This window comes from Orycteropus afer, unplaced genomic scaffold (assembly GCF_000298275.1).
Source record: "Orycteropus afer afer isolate SDZICR_OR568_19922 unplaced genomic scaffold, OryAfe1.0 scaffold00009, whole genome shotgun sequence".
Taxonomy (NCBI): domain Eukaryota; kingdom Metazoa; phylum Chordata; class Mammalia; order Tubulidentata; family Orycteropodidae; genus Orycteropus; species Orycteropus afer.
The window spans coordinates 17,207,458-17,234,953 of record NW_006921596.1 but is presented as its reverse complement, the minus strand read 5'-3'; the positions used below and the strand labels follow the sequence as shown (position 1 = coordinate 17,234,953).

The 27,496-nt window shown below is 46.0% G+C and overlaps 2 protein-coding genes across 2 annotated transcripts in view; both read right to left on the bottom strand.

Annotated features, from left to right (window-relative positions):
- The window catches only part of LPCAT2 (lysophosphatidylcholine acyltransferase 2), a 108,681-nt gene extending 106,211 nt beyond the window's left edge, over positions 1-2,470 (bottom strand). The window contains exon 1 of the mRNA XM_007947948.1: positions 2,300-2,470. Within this exon, the coding sequence (XP_007946139.1) occupies positions 2,300-2,470 (171 nt within the window). The remainder of the gene's footprint in view (positions 1-2,299) is intronic.
- Positions 2,471-7,986: 5,516 nt separating this feature from the next.
- Positions 7,987-27,496, bottom strand: part of MMP2 (matrix metallopeptidase 2) — a 35,246-nt gene continuing 15,736 nt past the window's right edge. Inside the window, exons 9-13 of the mRNA XM_007947139.2 lie at positions 26,083-26,218; positions 17,142-17,278; positions 15,568-15,727; positions 10,205-10,314; positions 7,987-8,090 (exon numbers count right to left, since the gene is read on the bottom strand). Coding sequence (XP_007945330.1) covers positions 7,987-8,090; positions 10,205-10,314; positions 15,568-15,727; positions 17,142-17,278; positions 26,083-26,218 — 647 coding nt within the window. The remainder of the gene's footprint in view (positions 8,091-10,204; positions 10,315-15,567; positions 15,728-17,141; positions 17,279-26,082; positions 26,219-27,496) is intronic.

Here is a 27,496-nt window from a genome sequence, read left to right as displayed (position 1 = left end):
CCACTCATTTCAGTTCCATAATCTGTTGAGGAAATGAATGCTAGGCGATGTTTGTCATGCTACTAGAGAACAGACTTAAACAGCTGAAAAAAGGGGAAGAAGATAGGAGAGAACTAAGCCCTATAATGAGATACAGAAGTATCTCACAACAGTCCTTAACCAAGTCATTGATTATCATTCAAGATTAAATTTAGTCTGGATTAATCATATAGTTAAATGAAATTTCATATAGTTCATATAGTTAAAATGAAAGTATATTCATCTTTACCCAAACCATTCAAGCTGCTGAAACCTCTTTGGTCTACATGTATTCTTTTTATTTTTTACTAGTCAGACCGTGTGCTATCCCATTCAATCCAAGTAGTAAATTTTAAGTACAGTATGTAATTTGTAAGCAACAAGTAGGACAAAATAACTATTAATATTAAGACCAGCAAGCAATAGCAAACCCTTTTGCACAATACTTCATTTCATTATAACCCTCCCTTGAATTATAATTATTCTAATTTAATAGATGAGGAAAGTGAAGCTCAGAGAGGTCAAGTGACTTGGCTAAGGTTAAGTCATAAAACTAGTAAATGGTCTGACTAGGCCTTATGACTAAAACTAGTGATCATTCCATTATACTATAGCTCTCATACAGTTATTTGGAAGTATTCTCTAAACAATAACAGGCCATGCTATAAAAATCTTAATAATTCACTCTGTGTCCAATATATTTATAAACTTGCTATTTTGATCCTCCCTCTATAATATGAAGCCAAGTAGATGGACATATTTTCATTTAAGTATGACTGATTTGGCTAACTAAGATGAAATTTAATCTTGACTGGCCGATATGTTTAGAAAAGCTTCAAAAGTTTTAAGACCCAAGGGGAACATTTATCTATTTAAAGACATGAAGATCAACATTGTAAACTTTGGGTTTCTTAAAAGAGGTATTACCTCATTCCTTATCTTCTTCCTCTCTCACCCTCTTCCCCTTCCTCTAGCCACTCACCCACCATTACTCTACTCACCACCTCCCTGTGGTATATATTACAGCTATTTAGTCCAGTACTCCACCAGACCCCACTGTAGTGAACAAGGGTCTCAGAGCATTCAAGCATGCTGTGCAAAATTTACACCACTTCATTTCCAAGTAAAGAAATGTGTGAGATGGACAGGAAAACATCAGAACCATTTTTTTTTTCCCCAAGCAAAACCCACAGGACAAATGTGGCTTGCATAGCCTATCTTGTTCTCTAATCACTAATTTCACCACAGAGGAAGTCCAAAGCATAAGAGTAATTGCTAATGGTAATAGCTGCCCTTCGCAAGAAATAAGAAAGGAAAGGAAACTCCACTTACGTATGTAGCCATTTTTAACAGTGGAGGAAAGTCTGCGTGGTAGATCCAGGTAGATCCTGGAATCTAGAAGTGCTTCACTGGAGACTGATTTAAGACTGACAACTCTTGAACACTTTAAGCTGACTCACAGTTATCCCTTTTCTTTGATTCTGATTTCCTACTCTCCATGCCCCTGCTCAGCTACATTGTCCCTGCCTTACCTGTTGTCCTAACTCCAGCCCTAGGCTCTCTCCTTCTCTCTCACTTTTCCCACCCCAGACTGACTCCATTCCTTCCCTAAGGCAAAGAAGACTTCCCCAAACCTACTCGCTTGTGGTAGGTCTACGCCTACAGTCTCTCAAACTCAAGTTCAAGTTCCTCTCATAGATTAATTCCCCCTTCACAGACATGGAAATCTCCTCAGCCACTGGCAGGCTCATGCCACCCTCCCATACCCACATCTCTGCATCTTCTCTTCTCACACTCCCCCTCAGACCATGCCCCAAGTGTCCTCAATTCTCAGATCCATCTCTGCCGCTTTCAAACCCGTGGCCCCCTCAGAAGCCCTCTTCTCAGACCTACATCCCCTTCTCCCTCAGACGACTTTAGTTCCCATACACACATCCTCCACTTCCACCTTAAGCCGTCCACGCCCCCCTCAGACCAAGTCTTCTCCCAGAACCGCCTCCTCGGTCTAACCACGTCCCCTTCATAAACCCCTATTAGGCCCTCGCGCCGCTCAGACCACCTCCCCTCTCTGACCACGCCCCCCGAGGACCACTTCCCTTCTCTGACCACGCCCTCCGAAGACCACCTCTCCTCTCTGACCACGCCCCCTGGTGTCCATCTCCCCTCTCTGACCACGCCCCCTGAGGACCACCTCCCCTCTCGGCCTCACACTACCCTCAGACCACCTAGCTTATCAACTCCACACCCCATTGGCCACCCCACTCAGCCCCAACCCTTCCACCTGAAGCCGGCTTGCCGCGCCGATCTGCGTCTGTTGCACGAAGGGGTTGGGCACGGGCGGCGGGAAGAAGGACGCCTGGCGAGGCACCATGGGCGGCCGCAGCCCGGCATCTCCGACTCCCGCGCCTGGCACGGTGGCCGCCACTGCTGCCGCCTCGGCGCACCTGTTCATGGCTGAGCTGGGCGTCAGACCCCACCAAAGGATGGGCACGGAGCGCGGGAGCGAGCGCTGCAGTGAAGCACTAACTGGGAACCCGAACGAGTAGGAGTCCCACGAGAGTCCCAGCGCACAAGAGTCCCAGCCTAAGGCTCCGCTCCAGGGCCTATGCGCAGGCGCCAGAGTTACCTAGACGCCCGGCTGGTCTGGCCTCGCCCCCTGGGCGCTGACTCCACCCCAGCTTCTAACCCCACCCCCTGAGTGTTAGCCCCAATCTTTTCGTAATCTGGTTCTTCCTTCTTGCTAATACAGTTTTTCGCCTTGGAGATGGGTGTTTTTCCTTCAGTGCAATGACTGTAAGGATAACTCGGTATTCCCACTGCCCCATTGGAGACAATTGAGGCAGAGTTCTCTGCTTTATAGATTGCCAATATATTTTATGGGAGCTCTGATAGCGTAGTGCCTAAGGCACTTGACTGCTAATCAGAAGTCTGGTGGTTCAAACCCACCAGCCACTCCTCGGAAGGAAGATGAGGCGACCTACTTCCGTAGTGATAGGGTCTCGGAAACCCAAGGAGGGGTCGCTATAAGTCAGGTCTGACTTGATGGCACATAACAACAACAATATATTTTATGGCAACTCTGGTGGCATAGTGCCTAAGGTATTTGCCAACCAGAAGGCTGGCTGTTCAAATCCACTAGCCACTCCTAGGAAGGAAGACTGGGCAATTTATTTGCCCTGCGGCCAAATCACCATCGCTATGAGCCTTAGTTGGTTGTTCTGTAAAAACAAGATCATTCAGAGGATCACAGGCATAAATTATAATGTTTACACAGGCAGGCCATGTGGAAGACATTGGACAAATGGTAGTTGCCACCTGTTTCTCCAATATCAATGATAGCCCATTGCCCCCAGAAACCGCCATTCCTGTATCCCTTGTCAGAAGGAATTGCCTAGAACTTCTTGTTGCGGTCTCTTCTCTCCACCTGTTCTTCCTTCTCCTTGATTTAGACAGAAGACTTTGAGGGTGGGTAAAAGTTCCAGAGAAGCAGAGAAAGTGGGCCAAAGGCCAGGGCCTTTGCTCTTCCTCGGATTTTAGCCACCTAAATCTTTATCCTTTGTTCTACAGAGGTTCCCCCTGCAAATGAAGAGCCTCTTAAAAAACCAAACCATTGACGTGGCATCTACTTGGACTCATGGTGACCTCCTGTCTGTTAGAGTAGAACTGTGCTCCATAGGGTTTCAAACGGCTAATTGTTTGGAAGCAGAATATCAGGTCTTTCTTCTCAGGTTTCTCTGGGTGGGTCCAACTGCCAGCCTTTCAGTTAGCAGTCAAGAGTGTTGTCTGCACCACTCAGGGACATACTATGCTTCAGACTGCAGCCCCTATAAGGTTTTACTTCCCCATTACTGCCACAGAAAAAAATGCAAGACCCTATAAACTGGACATATGGGCCCAACAGGACAAGGGCTTCAAATAACCCAGCATCACTTTCTAGTAGATCAGGTCCAAGGGAAAACTCTGCTCAGTTTTAGATGGATTTGCCCACTAGGTTGGTACAAAAAAAAAAAAAAAAAAACAGCCGGCTTCCAGACATTGGGATTCATGCAACTTAAAGATCAGAGAATCTGGACAGGTGCAGCCACTACTTCCCAACTGTTCCGTTAAAAATGAAAAACTGAACCCACTGCCATCGAGTTAGTTCTGACTCATAGCGACCCCCATTTGGTTTCCAAGGCTATAAATATTTACGGAAGTATATTGCCTCATCTTCCTTCAGTGGAGCACATGGTGAGTTTGAAGCACCGACCTTCTGTTTAGCAACCAAATGTGTTACCCACTATGTCACCAGAATTGTTCCATTGTTGTTGTTGTTGTTGTTATGTGCTGTCAAGTTGCACCCGACTCATAGCGACCCCTCCTTGGGTTTCCAAGGCAGTATCACGATGGAAGTAGATTGCCTCATCTTCCTTCCGAGGAGTGGCTGGTGGGTTTGAACCACCAGCCTTCTGGTTAGCAGTCAAGTGTTATAGCCTCTGTGCTACCAGAGCTTCTGGGTTTTGTGTGTTTTAGCTGTTTCATTTCCAGTGTGTTTTGTTTTTGCTTAAACCAGTTTGAGTTTTTACGGTGTACAGCTAAGAGTTTTGACTAATATAGAAACTGGCACCAGAAGTTGACTCTGTCTTGCTTGGAACACATGGACTGAGTGGAGAGATGGTTCTCCAAAGGTACTGAGCTAGCACCAGAAAAAGGCAGAAACAACAGATGTCTTCCACACCAGATGAGGAACCTGGCCCAGAAAAGGGAAATCATTTGGACTGTGGTTCCATTTCACCCTGGGGAAGTTCAAGGGCCTGTCTGGTCATGAGGTGGGAAGGGAAACAGGGGTTGTCCCAGCACCTGAGACTAATTGGTCAAGCCCTATACCTGGATGAGTGTCAGAGGATAGAGATGGTGAAAAACCCATCCTTACTGAACAAGTCTGTTCACAGAGACAGGTTGGAGGCCAGATTGAGAATCTAAGCCCAGGCTCTGGGGCAGCTTCTCCTCCAGACTTGTCCACTGTAGAATCTCTGACTTTTCTAACCCTACCAGATCACAGTGCGACCTTAAGCTAGTCACTTAACTTCTCTGAGCTTGTTTCTTTATCTAAGAGCTGGAACAAGAGTTATTCCTACCCTGTAAGGTTACCCAAAAAAAAACAAAACAAAACTCACTGCCATCAAGTCATTTCTGACTCATAGCGACCCCCACTGGGTTTCCAAGGCTATAAATCTTTACAGAAGTAGATCGCCCGTCTTCTCTCTGTGGAGCAGCTGGTGGGTATGAACCACTGATCTTCCAGTTAGTAGTCAAGTGCCTTATCCACTACACCAGAGCTCCACTGTAAGGTTACAGTGAGGATTAAATAAAATGTATGTGTAGTGTTCATAGAAAGGCCATGAGAAATCACACCTTTATGTTGTGGAACAGCTGGATTTTCTCTCAACAACAATAGAAATTTGTTGTTGAGTTCTACTGATGACTCAGTAGAATTCTGACTCACAGCGACCCCTGTGACAGAGTAGAACTGGGTTTTTCTTGGCTATAACCTTTAAGGAAGCAGAATGGCCAGGTGGTTTTCAACCACCAGCCTTTTGGTTAGCAGTTGCTTCTTACAGAGAAATTTAACAACAGTGTATTAAAGCTGCAATATAAGCTTCATCATAAGCCTGGGGGCTAGCAGACATTATAACTTTTTAGCCTGATACCAGAACAGAAGGTTGTCTCTCCAAGGTCCTTAAGGACAGGAGCCAGTGGGCAGGCCACAGGAGGAGATGAGTTCAGGCTCACCAAGGCCATCTGAGTCCTGCCCACTCCCCACCCTCTTCTACTCACAATGAAAGGCTTGAAGCAAGGCTGTCAGAGCTGGAAGGGGCCTTTGAAAACCCTTTTGCTTTTAAATCTCAGTTCAGCAGCTCCAGAATTTCTGTGTAGCAAGGGATTCAGAGTGGGCAGTCTGATTGGAAGAATCATAGAGCTTATCCTTTAATTGAAGCTGGGTTCAGGAAGCACACACACATTTCTCCCCTGAGTGTTCACTTGAGGTGCCTTTGGCAATGGGAATGGGCAATGCTGCTGATGGAGATAATGAGCAGAGGGCTAAACATCCTCCTCTAGGTCACCCTTTGGCTTTGACTTGGGCTCTGTTACCTAATAGCTATGGGACACTGAGCAAATAAATCCCTTTTCTCTGGCCCTCAGATAAAACGCAGTTAATAATATCTCCCTCTTTAGGTTAGATTAAGTGATACCAGTAAAGTGCCTGGCCATATAGTAAGCACTCTTTTAATGAAGGAAAAAAGTCACCATGGAGTTGCCTCTGACTTGTAGTGACGTCGTGGCTGAGTTGTCAGAAGTCGGTCACCAGGCCTTTCCTCCCAGTCACCTTTGGGTGGATTCCATCAACCAAGCCCATTAACCATTCGCACCTCACAGGGACTCCTCACTGACCGGGATGGGGTATGACTGCTGCTGGTCAATGTTAGCAGCGGTAGCATTAGAAGCAGTCATGAAGAAACTGACACTCAGAGAGAAAGGGGATCTTGAGCAGGACCCCACAACTCAAGTAATAGGATTGAGAAGTGCTCCAACTTACCTACCCCAAGGGTCCTTTTTTCTTTTTTTTTTGCACCTCTGATCTTTTCAGGAGGAGCTCTGGTGGCGTAGTGCCTAAAGCATTTGACTGCTAACCAGAAGGCTGGCAGTTCAAACTCACCAGCCACTCCTCAGAAGGAAGTTTGGTCAATCTACTTCCATAGTGATACTGCCTCAGAAGCCCAAGAAAGGGTTGCTGAGTTGGATCTGACTCGATGGCAGTGTGTTTAGTTTCATTTGGTCTTTTCAGAAGGAGCCCTGGTGGCACAGTGGTTAGAGCACTCAGCTGTGAACTGAAAGGTCAGTGGTTCAAATCTGCCAGCTGCTCCACAGGAGAAAGATGAAGCACTCTGCTTCCACGGGGATTTACAGCCTTGGGAACCCTAAGAGGCAGATCTACTCTATCCTATAAGGGTTGCTGTGAGTTGGAATCCACCCCACGGCAGTGGGTTTGGTTTTCTGGATCTTTTATGCAGAGATCTCTGCTTCCCTGTGCTTTGCAGGGAAGCAGAGATGTGGATCTTTTAAGCTTCCTTTTGTGGCTAAGGCGGTGGCCCTCTCTGGACTCCGCTAAATCAGTTGGCAAACACTGCCACTCAAATGGTGTCTTTATTACATATTTGTTGACATTTCCCATGGGGAACTGTTGAAGGAAGAGGAGGGGAGGGCTGAGCAGGGAGCCATGGCTTGGTTTCCCTCCATCCAGTGGAGGAAGTGATGGGGTAGGGACACACTAAATAGAGTGAACAAGGGAACCATCGCTACGTGGGCAGAGATGCATCGTGCAGTGACTGCAGACAACCTGAGTCCTTCTGTCAGGAAAATGCAGTTTCAAAGTGGAAACACACAATGGTCAAAATAAAGAACAAAGTGCATAAAAAGCGCTGATGTCTGGAAGGTTCTAAGGCAGCCGGCAGTAAGAAGCCAGGTGTCTGGGGTGGCCACCTGGCCATGCCCCTATCCCACTGTCCCATGCCAGACCATGCTGTCAGGCCACCAGTGGCCTCTCGAGACAGTCTCTGTTGGCTCTGAGGGTTCTGAGAGCCACAGAAGATTGTGAAGGGAAAAGACCTTGAAGTGGGGGCAGCACCAGGACAGCCCTAGGCAGGGCTGCATTGAGAATATCAAAGCATCTCTTTGGAGGTGGCTCTTTAGGGCTGGTGGGACTGGAGGGAGAAGGAGCATCTGGAATGGGTATGGTCAGCACCTTTCTTTAGGCCCAGGGTGGGGCCACTCTCCAGAATCTTAAATTACCAGGTGGAGGTGAGACTGCTGGTTAACTACAGGGCTGTGGTTGAGGCTGCCAGGCCCATCCGGGTCCTTCCCTGGTGCTCAGGGCCCGACGTATGGAAGGTGATGGAGTGGGGAGGGCCTGCAGGAGCCAGGGCCAGCTCAGCAGCCTAGCCAGTCGGATTTGATGCTTCCAAACTTGACACTCTTCAGACTTTGGTTCTCCAGCTTCAGGTAATATGCTCCCTTGAAGAAGTAGCTGTGACCTAAGACAGAGAAAGGAGAGGACTGGGTGACCACCCATCCTCAGGTATTCTCAAGCACCTAAGCCTCCCAGCAGCTCTGAATGTCTGCATAAGGAAGAAGCTTTCAAACAAGAAAAGACCTCCTCTGGGGTTGGGGGAGGGGCAACAGCCGGCGAAATAAGCCTTTTAAGTTCCTGTTTCTTGTTCTCTAAGATGTGATAAAGATATCAACCTCCAGGGCTTGTGGTAGGGATTAAGAAGATAATGTTGTTGTTGTTATTTGCCGTTGAGTCGGTCCTGACTCATAGCGACCCCTCCTTGGGTTTCCAAAGAAGATAATACATGCTGTTAATAATAGTAACAGCACCCCACTTAGCACAAGCACTTTATATGATTAGAGGTGGCAAACCAGTAGGCTTCACATACTAGCAGGTCAACAGATGAGTGTTTTATGTGGCTTACCCATTGCCACTGAGTCAATTCCAACTCATTGCAACCCAATAGGATAGAGTTGAACTACCCCATAAAAGCAGACTGGTTCATCTTTCTCCTGTGGCACAGCTGGTGGGTGTAAACTCCAACCTTTCGGTTACCAGCCAAGCACTTAACCACTGTGCCATCAGGGCTCCTTTATCTGGTTTATCATTTGTTGTTGTTGTTATTTTATTTTAATTCTGAGGAAGTAGCTAACATAAATATCTGCAAATTTCTTGTGAAAATATAGAATTCTGGCTTCTCCTTGAAACAACAAGACCATGTCACAATGCTGGGTTCACATTCTTGCAGGGCACCAATCAGAAGAAGCTGAAAAGCAACTGTCCCCTGTAGATGTGCTCTGATTAACCACAGACCCCACCATTCCCTATTGTCTGCCCTTGCCTGCTTCACTCATTTTGATACCTGCCTGGCCTCTATAAACAAAATAAACAAACCATCGAGTTTGTTGAGTCCAACTCATAGTAACCTAATAGGAGAGAGGAGACCTGCCCCATAGGGTTTGCAAGGCTGCAAATCTGTACAGAAGCAGACTGCCACATCTTTCTGCCCTGAAGCAGCTGGTGGGTTCAAACTGCTGACCTTTTGGTTAGTAGCCCAATGCTTTAACCATAGCACCACTAGAGTTCCTTCTGGCCTCTATAACTCAAAACCAAACTCACTGCCATTGAGTCAATTCCAGCTCATAGTGACACCCACTGGATTTCCAAGGCTGCAAGTCTTCATGGAAGCAGATTGCTTCATCTTTCTTCCATGGAGCAGCTGGTGGGTTTGAACCATTGACCTTTCAGTTAGCAGCCAAATGCCTTAACCTCTACATCACCAGAGCTGGAATTTATGAGTCCTGGTATACCTAATCTTATTTACTTCTTTTAAAATGGGGCACATAGTAGGTGCACAATAGAAGGTTATTCTTGAAGATGGTTCTCAACCCAGCCCTAGATTGTGTACTGAGCTTTTTTGAGCACTGTAAAACTTTTAGCTACTAGGGTCAAGGCTATGTATGTTGTCCTTAGCATAGGGTTAAAAAAAAAAAAAAAAAAAACATTGATTTCTCCTCTAAAAAGCCAAACCAGACTCATTTCCAGACTCCTCAAGAACCCAGAAAAGTCTTCTAGGGAATATGGTCCTAAAATCCCAAATTCTATCCCTCACTTTTACTGGCTGTGTTTTATTCAACGAGAGACCAGGAACAAATGAGTTGCAAGGGGGATCTTTGCCACAGCAGCAACAAAGCATGACAAAGTTTGTCCTGTCTCAAATGTGGACATCCTCTGCTAATGGGAGGCAGTCACGGGCCTCCTGTGGAATCCCAAAGGGCCTGGGTTAAACACCAGAATGAATCCAGGGCATGGGGCCATGTTCCTCACCCCTGCAGGCCTCCTCCTGCCTTCCCCCTCCCTGGCTCTAGGCCCAGCAGCTGTGAGGGGCCTTTCTGGGTTTTACTGCCTGGAGCTGGGCTGAGGAGCAGAGGTCAGGGGCTGGATGCCTGCCCAGCACTGGGCTGAAGGGGCTGGCTTGTTTTTCTGGGGCTGCCACAGGCCTTCCACACACAATGAGGGAGTGTGTGCCTGTGAGGAGCCAGGCCCTGGCTGGAGGAGGGGAGCCCTAGAAAGCAGAGAAGGCCCTGGGCAACTCACCCCCACCCTGCAGGTCCACAACAGCATCCAGGTTATCGGGGATGGCGTTCCAGGCGTCTGCGATGAGCTTGGGGAAGCCAGGATCCATTTTCTTCTTCACTTCATTGTATCTGCAAGGAAATGGGAAAGGGACATGGTGAACCAGCCTGCCTCTCTACAAGCCACCTCCCTCCAATCCTAGCACGGGAAGGCCCAGTAGATGGCTCCTGGGTAGAGCTGGGAAGAGAGACCTGGCTCTTCAGAGTGGTAGCCAGCTATTGTGGAAAAGGCATGGAGTCAGACCTGGGTCTGAGTCTCCGCTTGACCACTTACTAATTTTGATTGTCCATGTGACTTTGGGCAGTCACATAAAAATAATCTGGAATAACAGCAAACATTTAAGAAGCACTTTCTACATGCCAGGCATGTGTTAAGCACTTGCTATATACTTTCTCATGCAAGCCTTATGACAATCCTATGACCCAGTTATTACCATAATCCCATTTTATAGACCAGAGTCTTAGAAAGGGTACCCAGCTTGTAAGTGGTAGTACAACTCAGGCCTGTCTGGCTCCAGGGCAGCCATTCTACCCAAGCCTCATTTTCACTAGCAGTAAAATGGGGTTGCTGCATGTACTGAATGACAGCATAAGAGCTATGTTGTTGAGCTGACTTTGACTCATGGAACAAACTTCATGTACAATAGCCAGGTGGTGTGTGAGAATCTACAGGCCTGTGAGTCATAAGGTGGACCTGCTGCCACCTTCATCCTGGCTTCAGCTCTTCGGGTGTGAAGTTATCCTGTGCCCCTCCTTTACTTCCGGGTAACACCTTAGGCATGAATTAGTGTGTTCTCCCTGGCTAGCAATACCTCTGTCTTTTTTAATTTTCAGAGAATTTTTTAGATGTTGCTATCATTTTTATACCTTTGCTTCTTCACTTATACTCAATGTATTTGTTATTCTACAAATATTAATATATATAACATATTTATTTTTCTAAAGAGTTCTGGTGATGTAGTGGTTAAGGCATTTGGCTGACTAAAAGGTCAGTGGTTTGAACTCACCAGGTGCTCGGCAGAAGAAAGATGAGGCAGTCTGCTTCCATAAAGATTTACAGGTTTGGAAACCCAATGGGGGTTGCTATAAGTTGGAATCAACTTGATGGCAGTGAGTTTGGTTTGGCTTTTATATATTATTCTATAATTAATGAGTTCTCACTATGTGCCTGCAGATACCATGGTAAGCAAGATAAAGTTTTGCCCTCATGGAGATAATTTTTACATAACTCTGTGTATGATCCCATCCTGGTGACAGCCAAGCTGTCCTCTACAGATTCTCATAATTGGCTCTCTTGTTCCTCACAGTCAATGCCACTATCTCCATCCTGGACTCCAGTAAAAGCCCCCTGGGGACTCCCTGCCACAAGAATCTTCCTCCTTAGCCCTCCACCCCAGGAACATAGTCCCAGCTGCAGCATAAAACTTCTTCTTATAAAACTTAATGTACTTCTTCATGACCTGGGTGACCTAACCCAAGATCCCCAGCTCATAACCCAACACTCCCATGTACGTCACCTCCACTACAATCCCTAGTTATGAGGCCTCATAGGTGTGTGCCTCATGCTTGAACTTCTCTTAATTTCTTTCTAATCCTATCTCATGCTATAAACGAGGAAACTGAGGTTCAGAGAAGTGAAGCAATTTGCTTCCAAGTTCTCTTCCTGGAGTATCATGACATCAGCGACGCTGGCTCTGAACAGGCCACCCCCTTTTCTCTTTCCTCTCTGTACCCTCCTCTCCCCTCCTCCAATGTTTTCCCCGTGCTGGTTCCTGAAAGGTGTCTCCATGACACGCTGTATTCTCTGCAGCTGTACAGATGCAGTGGAGAGCAGGCATTGCAAACAGAGACATCCTGTGTCTCAGTGGGGACACTTGTGTATCCTTGAGTCACTTGAGCCTATTTCCACATCCGGAAAATGGGGCTATGATACTGAGAAACCCAGGTGAAGTTCACAGCCTCAGGCCTGGGACATGGCCCAGCTCTGCTCAATGACAATCATGATTATTTCACTCAAATATGGCTTTTGTCTCTTTCCTCCACTCTTCCATTAAGCTCCCTGAGGACAGGAAATGACTATTCCCTATCCACTGTCTCCCTAGCACCAACCTAAATGCCCAGTGCACAGATGTTGAATATATATTTGTGGACTTAGTGGAAACTTCCAAAAGCAAATGCATGAGCTGGAGGGATACCCAGGCTGGAGGCAGCTGTTCATCTTCCAGCCCTCCAGTACTTTCCTTCTCCAGCAAGGATGTCTTGTCCTTGCCGTTATCGTTGTTAGGCATTAGCAAGTTGATTTTGACTCATACCAACCCCATGTGACAGAGCAGAAATGCCCCATAGGGGTTTCTAAGCTTTAATCTTTATGGGAGCAGATCACCAGGTCTCTCTCCCCCAGAGCCACTAGGTGGGTTTGAACTGCCAACCTTTCAGTTAGCAGTCGAGCGCTTAACTGTCGCACCACCGGGGCTGATATTTTGATCGTAGATCACTAGGCCTTTCTTCTGAAGTGCCTCTCAGTGGACTCGAATCTCCAGCCTATCAGTTAGCAGCCAAGAGAGTTAATGTCTGCACCACCCAGGGACTCCTGTGGATACCATACCAGGGCCAGTTTATCAAGTTCATTAACCACTTTGCCTAGCAGTTCTCCTTTGGGAACTGGGCTCAAGAACCTCCCATAAGCCCTGCAGAGCTGTTCCTCTTAAGCAAGTCTCACCGATTCTTCTGTACAGGAGGCTGTCCCCTGGCTTTGGGAGGTGGGCTTGTTGCAGAAAAGACAGGAAGGCAAATAAGTCTGCCCAGAAATGCAGCAAGACACTGCCTGAATGTCAAAGTGTGTGTCAGTGTGTGTGCACGCACGGTCATTTTCACACATGGACATGTATGGAGACACCTGAGGGTGTGTTGAAGGGCGAATATGAGATGCATTCATAATTCAAAGTGCAGGGTGTTATGATTCTAAGATCCAAGCTTCTGTGCTTCTGTGACTCTCAGACCATGATTTAAGTTTCGGCGACTTGGAGTGGACAATGCCAGGATGCCATTTGCAGTATGTTACATGCCTGTGAGGACTCCGGAGCCTGTGGGCGGAAAGCTCGTTCCCTGGTTTCCTGGCTGCCTGTTTTCTTTCTTGCGGCTTGAGATATCAATCAGCTTAAGTTGTTAAGTGTCTTAGCAATATGTCTGGAATTCCACCCTGACACAGGCAGCCTGGGACATAAACAGCTTCTGAATACAGGGCAGCTGTGGAGGGCGGGGGAGAAGTCTTGGGAACAAGGCTGAATTAGTTTAGAGATGGCAGACAAAGGTCTGAAGGAGTAGTGCCCAGGAGGACCCAGATGCAGGGACAGCCCCAGAAGGAATGTGGGAGGTGAGAGACACCCCCAAAGGCTTCACTACACCCACCACCTCTTTCCCATGGACCTATGACCCTGAGGATATAGTGGAGGGGGCACTGGGCTAGAAGACAGGAGAAGCAGTTATAATCCCAACTTTGTGACCAACGCATTGCATCATCTTAAACAAGTTATGTAACTTCTTTGGACCTCAATTTTCCCATCTAGATAATGGGAAAATTACAATCAAACTTCTGAGTTTTGGACCTTTTCCTATCTGACCCCTTAACCCTGGCCATGGCCTCTCAGAGCTAGATCCTTCCCTTTAGGTGACTTGGAGCAAAGAGCTGCCTACTTCTAAACTGCCCCTCTGCCAGTCTGTGCCCACAGCCATGGGGCCTGCTGCAGGTACCAGAGGCTCAATGACAGTGCTCTCAATGGCCTGATTTGGGCCTGTGGTGTGCTGGTGTACCCATCTCAGTCTTCACCATATTTCACTCTCTGCCATCCCTGCCTCTACCACCCCATCTCTTGGGACCCACTATCCCGGTACACTAGAATACAGTGAGGATTAACATGTTCTCTGGGAGCTAGAGTGCAGTCGGCCATTATCTGGCTATGTGACTTTCAGCTAGTTAACGTTTCTGAACCCAGCTTTCCTCATCTGTAAAATGTGATTGAGGATAATAATATCTGCCTCACAGAACTCCTGGGATAGTGTCTGGCACATTGTGTCCATAGTACCAGATAACTCATTTTGTATTACTTTCTTCTTCAGTGAGAGTAATAAAGACTTATTGAGGCTTATTATCGCACCTGGGTGGTACAAGGTTAACATGCTTGGCTGCTGACTGAAAGGTTGGGAGTTCGAGTCCCCCAGAGGTGCCTCAGAAAAAAGACCTGCTGTCTACTGGTGGCGTAGTGCCTATAAGGCACTTGACTACTAATCAGAAGGCTGGCGGTTCAAACCCACCAGCCACTCCTCAGAAGGAAGATGGGGCAATCTATTTCCACAGTGATACTGCCTTGGAAACCCAAGGAGGGGTCACTATGAGTTGGGTCCGACTCCATGGCACATAACAACAATGATCTACTTCCAAAAAATCAGCCATTGTTGACCACTGTCAACCTCATGGAGGGGGATCTGTGCAGGAGATACTGGTTAGAGTGGGAGAACAACATGGAAAAAAGCAAAGCCATAAAAAAAAAAAAAAGACCAGGTTTGCTGATCTGATAGAGCCTGGTGAGACCCCTGAGACTACGGCCCCAAGCTGCCCTTCAGGTGTGGAACTGAACTCATTCCTGTAGTTTCCAGCCAAACAATAGACAGGCATATGGGGTGAACATTTACATCAGACAGACACACTCCTTGGAGCAATCAATCGTGGGAGAACTGAAGGGCAGTGTTTACACAGGGAGACAGCTCAGGGGGTGGGAGTGCATGGGAGGGAAAGACACAGGGAAGAGGTAACTGCAGGGATGAAGTGGGAAGAGAACTGTTACACTGTGGAGAATCACAGTCAATGTCATGAGACAAAATGTGTATGAACTGCTGTATGGAAAGTGAATTTGCTCTGTAAACTTTCACCCACGTCACAATAAAAAATTTTACTAAAGCCATTAAAAACCCTGTGGAGCACAGTTTTATTCTGACACACATGGGATTGCCATGAGTCAGAAATGCCTTGATGATAACTAATTTTTTTTTTCCTTTAATGAGGAGCCCAAAATGTGAGGCTCCAGCCCAGACAGACATGGGCACAATCAAAAGACTTCTGAGAAAGGAGAAGGGAGTCTACCAGAATTGTACAAGCAATGTGCACAAGAATGGGTCATCCTTTGGTGGCTCTTCAGAGGGGCTATGGCCCTGGCAGGTTAGAGGCCAGAGGAAGGGCATCCATGATCCACCAGTCTCCAAATGTGACCCAGGAGGGATGAAGCCACAACATGTCCTCACCAATTTCTACACAGCCACCCCATGCCTTACCTCCAGAACTTGTCCCCAGCAAAGATGTATGTCTTCTTGTTCTTACTCCAGTTAAAGGCAGCATCCACTCTTTGGACATCAGGGGGTAGCCCCAGGCTGGTCAGTGGCTTGGGGTACCCACGCTCCAGAGTGCTAGCCGAATAGACCCAATACTCGTTCCCTATGGTGGAAGCAAAGGAACATACCGTGTTGGTGGCGTGCTGAAGTCCTCCGGGCCAGCCTGTTCCTCCCATCATCTGTCTGCCAGAGGAGCCCCTGAGGCCATTCTCAGCAGGGACACAGGCTCCTGCTCACTCTGCACATATTCAGGGGACTGGGCTCACACAAGTGAATGTACATGTGGTTATAGAAGGTGCCAGCCAAGGAGAAGAGGAGGGGAGGCAGTCCTACTCAGGCTTCACTCACCAAGCCATGCACCCATGTGCTCTGGGTACACCAGAAGAGCCACCTTTTCCTAATTGGCACGAAGGTGTCCTGAGGGCTAGCAACTCCCCTGGCCAGGGTGCATGACCATCTAAGCTGGGGACAGAGAGTTTAGAAAGTCCAGGAGCAGAGAATAGTAATAAGGGCTGGAGGAAATGGGGAGCTGGCTAGGTGGAACAACAGGTACCCACAGTCTTGGTTGTGCCTTCAGCTCCTCTAGGAAGCCTTCCTTGTGCTCCCAGCTAAAACCAGGCAAGGGCTCCCCCTTCAGTCAATCACCTTACTATACTCCCTGTCAACAGCTTGTCTCCCTTACAAACATGTGAGCTCCATTAAGGCAGGGCCTGTATCCCAGTGCCCAGCAAAGCCCAGCAATTGTGGATGCTCACATTAACATTGCATAAGCAGCATTTCCCAGCCTTAAGCCATATGAACACTCCTTATCGTTGGCTGCCATCAAGTCGACCCCCGACTCCTGGCGACCCCAGGTGTTAATAGAGTAGAACTGCTCCATAGGGTGTTCTTAGCTGTAATCTTTTCAGAAGCAGTTTTCTAGGTCTGGGTGGATTTGAATTGGCAGCCTTTAGGTTAGCAGTGCAGAGCAAACTGTTGACCACCAGGTCTTATATGAATACTACCTTAATGATTTTCACCATTTCTAGATTCTCTTTCTACCATTATTTACTTACTATTTTGCTTTCAACAAATTCATTTTGAAACTGTTTGAAATTTAAATATAAATTGATATTAAAAATTAAAAATGTAAATAAGTGACTTTTAAAAAATTCTAACTAAAAAACAAAATTCTAACTGAAGCTCTTGCCTGTCAAAGGCTCTAGCATTAAAGGGTTAGAAACACACAAACACTAAACTGAGATGTTTCTTCTAGACAAGGAATCAGAAGGCTTGAAAAAGAAAAGGAAACCAGATGTCTGCTATGTGGGTGATGCTATTTGATACTGGGTCTCTGAACCTATCTCCCAGATGAATACTGTGCTTTAGAAAGGATGGCTTAATGAGTGATCATATGGAGGAGGATGACCCACAGGTGCAGGGGGAACATGGCCTGTGAGAGGGAGTGGGCCTGGGAGGCAGGAGCTCTGGTGCAGAACCCATGCGGCTGAGGGCCAAGGCAGAACCCTTCCAAACACCTGCAAAGAACACAGCCTTCTCCTCCTGTGGGGCCTCATACACAGCATCGATCTTATCCGGGAGCTCAGGCCAGAATGTGGCCACCAGAAGTGGCCCCATGGGCTTGTCACGTGGTGTCACTGTCCGCCAAATGAACCTAGGAGTAGGGAAGGGAACACAGGAAATCATACCTTCAGTCACTCTGCCGCTCTTAATCACATATGCCTCCCCAAGCCCACCCAGAATCATCCAGCAGTGATTCTATAGGAGGGGGGGTCAAGGTTAAAGGAAGGTTAGAACAGGACCAGGAGAAGGGCAGAGTGTCCCTCTGCAAGATGCCCTGGCTGAGAAGCAATCCCCTTGTCTCTCCTACCACCACCTCCCACAGGAAACCTTTTGATAGTTGGAGCTGTGTGTCAACTTGGCTGGACCACAATTCTGTGTGGTTTAAGCAATTGTGATGTGGGTTATTCCCATGATGGGATCGGATGTATATATTTTGAGCAGTCAATCCATTGAAAAGGAGTTTCCTTAGGGGTGTGGTCTGTTTCCAATATATTTATGGACATCCTGGGAAAATGCAACATACTTCTGTGGACTGGGATCCTGTTGTGCTGCCTACAACTGTCTGTGAGCGAACGATCCACCATTCGGCCTGGAGATCTTGGATTCGTCATTCCTTGGAGTCAACAGCCAGTATACCGCCTGCCAACCTTGAGCTCGTCAGCCGCTGCAGCTGTGTGAGTCGGGAAAAGCCTCCAGCTTGACATTTGTTCCAAGAACTTGGGACTTGCCAGCTTCTGTAAGTGTGTGAGCCATTTTCCTAAGATAAATTTCTCTTTCTCTATATGTATATATAAGGTTTACTGGTTTTGCTTCTCTAGAGAACCCAGCCTAACACATTTGATATCAGGAGTGGTTCCAGAGAGACAAACTCATAAAGATGGGCTTCCTAAATTGGTTCTCACCAATTCTGTTTTGGTGACCCTGGTAAAGGCATTGGTGACCCTGTCTCCATTAGTAAAGAGGGCCCTGCTAATCCTTGGCGTGAGGTGGTAACATCTGTATGCAAAATAGCACCACCAATAAATCAAGTACTTTTTAAAAAATTTTTTATTTTAAGAGTTTGTTTTATATTCCACATTACATGTACATTTAGTTTCACTCCCCATTTACCATCCCCAACCCTAAACTAGTCTCCTCCCCTCCTTGCTCAGTAAGCCTCCCCTGGTGTGCCTCACAGTTATGCACTCCTGTGTGTCCTGCATTTCCTCTGTGTGAATGTTGCCCCTCTGGTGCCCCGTGGTCGATTGCTCCAAGGGATGCATTTCCATAGAGTATGTGGGTGTGTTACCCTGGGTTCAGTGGTCTGCATGTACATCTTGTTTACTGTTGGGCTGAGAGCCAGCCCCTGGGAATGAGCTTTATTCCAGGCCCAGAATGTATCCCAGGACCATAGTATTAAGGGTCTCACCAGACTCCATCCAACCAGTAATTATGGTCATTATTGAGTTTTTGGGTTTTGTTCCACATTTTTCCTCCCAGTCTATCCAGGATCTCCAGATTTGATCCTTTCCTGAGCAGTTGGCATAGTAGCCAGACACCATCTAGTTGTTCTGGTCTTGAGGGCCATTGTGTCCTAGGGCTGATTGCTTCCAAATGCCCTTGTTTTTTTGCACTCTCCTTCGCTTCCAACAATAGGAGACCATTAGCTGCATCTTAGATGGCCACTAGAAAGCTTTTAAGACCCCAGTCTCTACTCACCAACGTAGGATGAAGAACAAGACTTTTATGTATTTTGTCGTGCCAGCTGAGTCTGGTGTCCCCCAATACTATGGTCCTGAGTCAGTATACCCATTGGATTTCTCTTCCACAGTGTCTATCTATGAGGGATTACTCTATATCTGTCTTCTGTTGTTTCTGGAAGGATTGCGGTTATTTTGTATCACTGGTGTCTGTGCAAGATTAGCCTCCACTGAATCTATCCTTGGTCTAGAGTATACTCTATTCACTGCCCCCATCTGATCTTCTCAGATGCTTATGTGTTTATCTGTAGCCTGGTGTTTGGTGTTAATGGTAATGCAGTATTGTGGATATACTGGTTGGTATTAGCACCTGTCATCTATATATAAGGTGCACAATTCAGTGTCCTCCCTTTTCCTAATGCTGTCATGGTGGTCCTGGACTCTTTCCATACCATCCCTCCCTTTATCCACGCTAGCTGTGGCCCCAACTAGCCCAAAATTAATTCCTCCCCATCCCTCCCCACTCCAGTAATCTACAAAGTGAGTTCCCTTTCTCAAGCAAACCCTTCTTTGCCCTTTTACAGTAATGAGCTCATACAGTATTTGCCCTTCTGTGATTGACTTATTTCACTCAGGATAATGTCTTCCAGACTCATTCATGTTGTGAGATGATTTGCATATCCTTCATTGTTCTTTAATGTAGCATTGTGTGAATGTACCATAACTTGTTTATCCATTCATCCATGGATGGGCGTTTAGGTTGTTTCCATCTCTTTGCTATAGTGGATTGTGCTGCGATGAACATAGGCATGCATGTGTCTGTTCATGTGCTGCCTCTCACCTCTTTAGGACATATTCCTAGTAATGGAATTGCTGGGCCAAATAATATTTCTATTTTCAGTTTTTTAAGGAAATGCCATACCATTTGCCACAATGTTGTACCATTTTACAATCGCACTCAGCAGTTCACAAGAGTTCCAATCTCTCCACAACCTTGCCAGTATTTGTTATTTTCTGTCCTGTTGAACTTTGCTATCATATCTCATCATTGTTTTAGTTTGCATGTCTCTAATGACTAAAGATCACGAGTATTTCCTCATGTATTTGTTGGCGACCAGCATATCGTCTTTAGTGAAGTGTCTGTTCAAGTCTTTTGCCCATTTTTGAATTGGGTTGTTTGTCTTTTTGGTGTTGAGGTGTTGAAGTTTTCTATAGATTTTGGAGATAAGTCCTTTGTCAGATTATGTCATAGGCAGATATTTTCTCCCAATCTGTAGGTTCTCTTTTTACTCTTTTGATGAAGTTTTTTGATGCGCGTAAGAATTTAATTTTTAAAAGGTCCCAGTCATCTAGCTTCTCTTCTACCTCCTATACATTCTAGGTTATGTTTGATAGTCTATTTATGCCATAAATTAGGACTCCTAGAGTTGCCCCTATTTTATTTTGATGAATTTTATAGTTTTGGATTTTACATTTAAGTCTTTGATCCAGTTTGAGTTTGTTTTTGAGTATGGGGTGAGGTATGGGTCTTGTTTCATTTTTCTGCAAGTGGATATCCAGTTTTGCCAGCACCATTTGTTAAAGAGGCTGCCTTTTCCCTGTTTAATGGGTTTTGAATCTTTGTCTAAGAGACCACTAATAAAGATATAAGGGAAACAATACCATTTAAAATAGCTACTAAAAAGATAAAATATGTAAGAATAAACCTTACCAGGGACACAAAAGGCTTATGCAAAGAAAACTATAAAACACTACTACAAGAGGCAACAAAGGCTCTACATAAATGGAAGAACCTGCCTTGTTCATGGATAGGTGGGGTGAATATTGTGAAAATGTCAATACTACCTAAAGCAATCTACACATTTAATGCAATCCTAATCCAGATACCAAAAAATTTTTTAAGGACATGGAAAAACCAACTACTAACTTCATATGGAAAGGAAAGAGACCTCGGATAAGCAGAGCACTTCTGAAGAAGAAGAACAAAGTGGGAGGTTTCATACTCCCGGATCTTAAAACCTCCTATACAGCCACAGTAGTCAAAACAGCATGGTATTGGTACAATGACAGACAGATAGACCAATGGAACAGAATAGAAAGTCCAGAAATAGACCCATTCATCTATGGACAGTAGTTCAAGTACTTTTGAGAAGGGAGGCTCTGGGATTGCATATTTGATACTTTTCTGCAATTCTGTCAGCATAAGGAGTATAAGGAAGCTGGTTGGTTGGTCCTACATACACTAGACAAAGTGGTGAAAGAGCGAGATGAGTTCAGGGCTGCTGAGTCACAGCTCAAGCACTGCATAAAAGACCTCAATGTTTCCGGTTGTGTTCTGAAAGAAGCCTTATTGCTTCTACTAACAGAGCTGATATTGCCAAAAACAAACCCAGAGTCTTATTGGAGGGTGGCTGAAATACAATGCCAATTAAATTCCCAACCTAGAATGGTGTCTGAAGTTAAAGTGAGGGCATTGATTAGGAAAAAATGGGATTCTGAAATTTGGAATGGGGATATATGGGCAGACAGTCAGGAAGAAGAGGAGATGAAACCTATAAGTTCTGTTGAATCCCTCTCATCTGAGGGGATTAATATAAAACCATTATCCCTTCCACCTCAATTTGATGGCATTAACCCAATTGTTCCTGCTGGGTCATTGCCTAAGGTAGAGACCACGGAAGACATTGCTGAATGTTCTCAGGAACTTCCCCAAGCACCCATTGTTGCTGCTAGACCTATAACTAAAGTTAAGTCCAAGTGAGTCCCAAAAGGTGAAATACAAAATGTGACTGAAGAGGTGGTATGCTACACCTGAAAAGACCTACCTGATTTTGCTAACGTGTACAGACAGAAACCTGGAGAATATGTATGGGAATGGCTACTGAGGGTGTGGGATAATGGTGCAAGGAATGTAACATTGGATCAGTCCGAGTTTATTGATTTAGGCCCATTAAGTACATATTCTTCATTCAATGTTTCAGCTCGAGAGGTGAGGAAAAGGATCTAATAGTTTATTTGGTTGGCTTACTGAAGCATGGATTATGTGGTGGCCTACTGTAAGTCAGGTTGAAGTACCAGACCTGCCTTGGTATAATGTAGAAGAAGGTATCCAGAGATTTAGGGAAATTGGAATGTTAGAATGGATTTATCAGATTAGACCCCTAGAGCCAGAAATGGAGAGTCCAGAAGACACCAGTACGGTGAGGAATAAATTTGTGAAGGGAGTGCCAACATCCTTGAAGGCTGCTGTGATTGCTATTTTATGTAAGCCGGATTTGACAGTGGGAACTGCCCTAATTGAACTAAGACATTTAACTACAATGGGGCTGATTGGACCTCTTGGTAGTAGGTGCCAAGTGACAGCAGTTAATTGGCAAAGACAAGGTGGGCGTTATTCTATTATCTGGTGTGATAGATCCTGATTACCGAGGGGAAATTGGATTGACATTACATAATGGAGGTTAAGAAGAATATGTCTGGAATACAGGAGATTCTTTAGGACGTCTCTTAGTACTATCATGCCCTGTGATTAAAGTTGATGGAAAATTACAGCAGCCCAATTCTGATATGACTGCTAATGGCCCAGATCCTTCAGGAATGAAGGTTTGGGTCACCCCACCAGGCAAAGAACCATGACCAGCTGAGGTGCTTGCTGAGGGCAAGGGAAATACGGAATGGGTGGTGGAAGAGGGTAATTCTGAATATCAGCTACGACCATGTGACCAGTTGCAGAAACGAGGACTGTGATTATTATATTTCTTTATTGTATATGTGCATCAAATATTTTTGTTTCTTTCTGTTATGAACTGTGAAATGTAAATAAGGGTAATGCGTTTTGGTTGTATGTGTGTTAGTGTATCATGTTAGGCCCAAATATGACTTTATAATTGTCCTTATTTAGAGCTTATATATGGTTAAGAAGATGTGTACACCTGCCATGTTGACAAGGGGTGGACTGTGACAGTTGGAGCTGTGTGTCAACTTGGCTGGACCACAATTCTGTGTGGTTTAAGCAATTGTGATGTGGGTTATTGCCATGATGGGATCAGATGTATATGTTCTGAGGAGCCAATCTGTTGAAAGGGAGTTTCCCTAGGGGTGTGGCCTGCTTCCAGTATATTTATGGACATCCTGGGAAAAGAGACACTCTTCTGTGGGTCGGGATCCTGTTGTGCTGCCTACAACTGTCCGTGAGCGAACAATCCACCATTCGGCCTGGAGATCTTGGATTCGTCATTTGTTGGAGTCAACAGCCGGTGTACTGCCTGCCAACCTTGAGCTCGTCAGGCCCTGCAGCTGCATGAGTCAGGAAAAGCCTCCAGCTTGACATGTGATCCAAGAACTTGGGACTTGCCAGCCTCTATAAGTGTGTGAGCCATTTTCCTAAGATAAATTTCTCTTTCTCTATATGTATCTCTAAGGTTTACTGGTTTTGCTTCTCTGGAGAACCCAGTCTAACACATCTTCCATGACTACCTCTATCCATACTGTACTCTCCCTCCTCCAAGCCTCTCAAAATCATTAACACTGAGTGTCTGGAAGAGTAGTTTGCACTTTAAAAAAAAAAGAAGAAGAAGAAGAAGAAGAAAAGAAAAGGCTTAGCTCTCCTACAAGATTAGAAGCCACTTGAGGCAAGAGCTAAACCCACTGCCACTGAGTCAATTCTGACTCAGTTATCCTTTAGGTCAGAATACAACTGCCCCATAGGGTTTCCAAGGTTGTAAATCTTTATGGAAGCAGAATGCCTCATCTTTCTCCCACAGGAGTGGCTGGTAGGTTTGAACCACTGACCTTTTGGTTAGCAGCCAAATGCTTTAACTACTATGCCACCAGAGCTCCTGAAGCAAGAGCCAATGGCACTCAAAAGAGTATTTCCTGAGTTGAAATGGAATGGATTTATGCCATTTGGCAAGAATAAGAGCAATCACGTATTGCAGGCCTATGAATTGGCAAGCACTGTATGTGCCTGTCTCAGTCCTCACATTACAAGAGAATAATATCCACTCTTGATGGCCTTGCCAGCATCATCTTTCCACTCTGTCCTTTCTCACAGAACACTCACATTTATGATTCATCCTTCTCCCTGGTGACAACTGTACCTGTTCTAAGAGTAGATACCAATTAGTCTCAGCCATCGATTCTCAAATTGTGGTCCTCAGACCAGCAGCATTAGCATCACCTGGGAATCCCTGTACTGGGAGGGGGGGGTGCTTCTTGGCAGCAGTGACATCTGTTCAATGCTGGTGTGGATATTCAAAGTCAGATGGTACCTGACTTCTCATTGCATTTCAAGTGTCATCTCTCTGTGTTCTTGTCATCTCTCCTACTAGTCTGCAAACCCTATTTTCAGGACATCTGCACCCCAGCCCTTAGCCCAGTGCCTGGGGCAGAGGAGGTCCTGTGCAGAAGTTTGTGGAACACCTTCTGGCTTCTCTATTCCTCCCTGTATACACCACGAACTTTCACATCTCTGTGTCTTTGCTCTTACAGTTCCCTCTGTCTCACTCTCCAACCTGTCATCCCCATTGCATCCATCAAAGTCTTGTTTAAGTGCTACTTCATCTGTGGAGTCTTCCTTAAGTCACTAGTGGACAATCCCTCTTTCCTGTGTGCCCACAAAAGCATTCTGCAAATGCCTCCACAACTACATTCCATTCATTCGGCCATGTGCGACTGTTGATTCTCTATGTCTCTATTTCCCAAGCCAGACTGGAGATGCTCAAATTTTAACGTGTATCAGCCTCATTTGGGTAATTTGCTAAAATGCAGATTCATGGGGCCCGCCCACAGAGGTCCTGGGGGACAGAAACCCACACTTTTAACGTCCACACTCCAGGTGATCCATGGACCTCTCTTAGAGAAATGCTGACCTGAACATTAAGGAGACCCCTGTCACCACCCCACCCCAAGCTCCTAAAACCTAGCAGTTTGGGCACAGTAGATGCCAGAAAATTATGTGTTGACCACAGCTAATGATTGAGCACTGGCCCTATGCCAGGTATTGTTCTAAGCACTCAGCTTATCTACTCCTCATAACATACCACATATAACATAGGAGGATCAAATAGTAGCTACATCTAGACATGAGGAAATTAAGGAACAAAGAAGATCATCCAGCAGACCTGGGGTGCAATGGTTAAGCGTTCAGCTGCTAAATGAAAGGCTGAGGATTCGAACCCAGTCAGCAGCTCCAGGGCCAAAAGACCTGGTAATCTGCTCCCATAAAGATTACAGCCTGGAACACTATGGGGCAGTTGAAAATTGACTTGACGGCCCCTAACAACAACATAATCACTCAACTAGGAAGTAGCAGGTCTAGACTCTAAAGACTTAACCATATTTTACACAAATAATGCACACATTAAATGGGTGTTGTTTTGTTTCATTTTGTTTCTTTTTGCCAGTGGCACAAATCCCTTTGTGATTTATTTACCTTGGCAAGGTATTAGCATTCTAGGTGTGGGCACATTATTTATGTGAGTGTTTTTTTTTTGCAAAAAAATATGTTATACTCAACAGATAGATGGATGAATGGATGGGTGGGTGAAAGATAGAAGATGGATAAAAGATGAATGGACCCTAGATGCTACATGCCATTCTCCAGGGGGAATGGGGCAATAGAGTGAGTCTCAGCCCTTGGTTGGCTGAGGAAGGGCTGTGTCTACAGCATGATTATCACTGACTCTCTGTGCCCTGTGGTCATTCCATACCTGGAGCAATTTGGTCATTTGAAGTCAAGGCTGTTCCAGAGCAAGTCTATGGTAAACTGGATTACTGTGCCCAATTCTATCTATATTTTAGAATTACACAGCCATGTGATTTTGCAGTACCACTCCCAGAGAGCTGTTGGGTTTGACCATGTGATTTGCTTCTGCCAACAGAAGTCTTGAACGTGATGTGAATAGAGGCTTTAAATGTGCTTATACGTGGTTTGACTCTTCTGCCATCTGCCAGAAGTACCCACTAATCCCAGAAGAATGAGTGACATGAAGAGTAGGCCTGAACCCAAACTGAAGCCCAAAGCAGGCACCCTAGTGGACCCAGGACTATGAGGGAGCAAAAGAAATGCTGTTGTTGTAAGTCACTAAGATTTGGAGGTTGTTGGATAAGCAGCAAAAACTCTAATTCAAGGCCCTTCTGGGATGCTCCTGAGGGGTCCTCTGTAAGGGGTGAGGGCACACAAATGGGGAAGAACAAAGGGCAAGAGGGCACTCACCGGTCCTTGAAGAAGAAGATCTCCCCACGGATCTGAGCGATGCCATCAAAGACAATGTCTTGTTTGCAGATCTCAGGAGTGACGGGTCCCAGCGTGGGGGTGGGGCCGGTGCCCGTGCCAGTGTCAGGGGAGGCTCCTGGGGGCGGGGGGGACACCTGATCTCAGACTCTCCAGGGGATCTCCCCACCAGGCTGAGCCTCCAAGGCTGCCCATCTAATCTGCTAAGGATCAGAAGAAACCACTCTCTGGCCTGAGTATAAGCATAGGTAAAAGAGAGAGAAGCCCAGGCTGGGGGAGACGAGAGTGAGGAAACACCAGAATCCCATGGCCCTTGGCGCGCCATAAAGCACCCTTCCCAGACCTCTCCCGAGTCAGTCCTCTCGACATCACTGGGAAGTGAGTATAATTATCACTCCATTTTACACGTGAGGAAACCGAGTCCAGAGGGTGAATGACTTGCCCAAGGATTTACATCCAAGGCTCAGGTTCTTGAGCCCACAAAAGCATCAGGACAGTCGGGGCCATTCATGTATCTGCTACCAGGAGTGTGGTAATTTCTTGAGGCTGAACCTTTTACTGCTCATGATAATCAGGCACATTCTAGAGATGAGGAAACTGAGTCCCGAGAGATTAAAAACTTGCTCAAGCTCTTACAGCTGGAGAGTGGAGGTGGAACCCGGAGCCTCTTGGAGCCTCTCACTCCTGATCACAGGTTCTTTCCCAAGTCCAGTGACCCCCAAGCTTCATCACTCAAGCACCACTTTCACTGTTTTGGCCTGATCTAGATACCACCAATACCATTATACATTGTTGTTGTTGTTGTTATGTGCCGTTGAGTTGGACTTGACTCATAGTGACCCCTCCTTGGGTTTCCGAGGCAGCATCACTACGGAAGTAGATTGCCCCATCTTCCTTCCGAGGAGTGGCTAGTGAGTTTGAACCACCAGCCTTCTGGTTAGTAGTCAAGTGTCTTAGGCAGTACGCTACCAAAGCTCCCACCATTATACATATAAATCCATTAATCCCATTGCTATCAAGTTGATTCTGACACATAGCCTAGAGGACAGAGTAGAACTGCCCCATACGTTTCTAAGGCTGCAAATCTTTATAGAAACATCAGATAGCCTCATCTTTCTCCCAGAGTGGCTGGTGGGTTCAAACTGCCAACCTTCTGGTTAGCAGATGAATGCTTTAACCACTGCGCCACCAGTGTTCCATATGTGTATATGTATGTATATATGTGTGTATGTATAAGAATATATATACACATTAAAAAAAAAAAAAAAACACTGCTGTTGAGTCGGATCCAACTCATAATAACCCCTCCTTGGATTTCCGAGGTGGTATCACTACGGAAGTAGATTGCCCAACCTTCCTTCTGAGGAGTGGCTGGTGGGTTTGAACCACCAGCCTT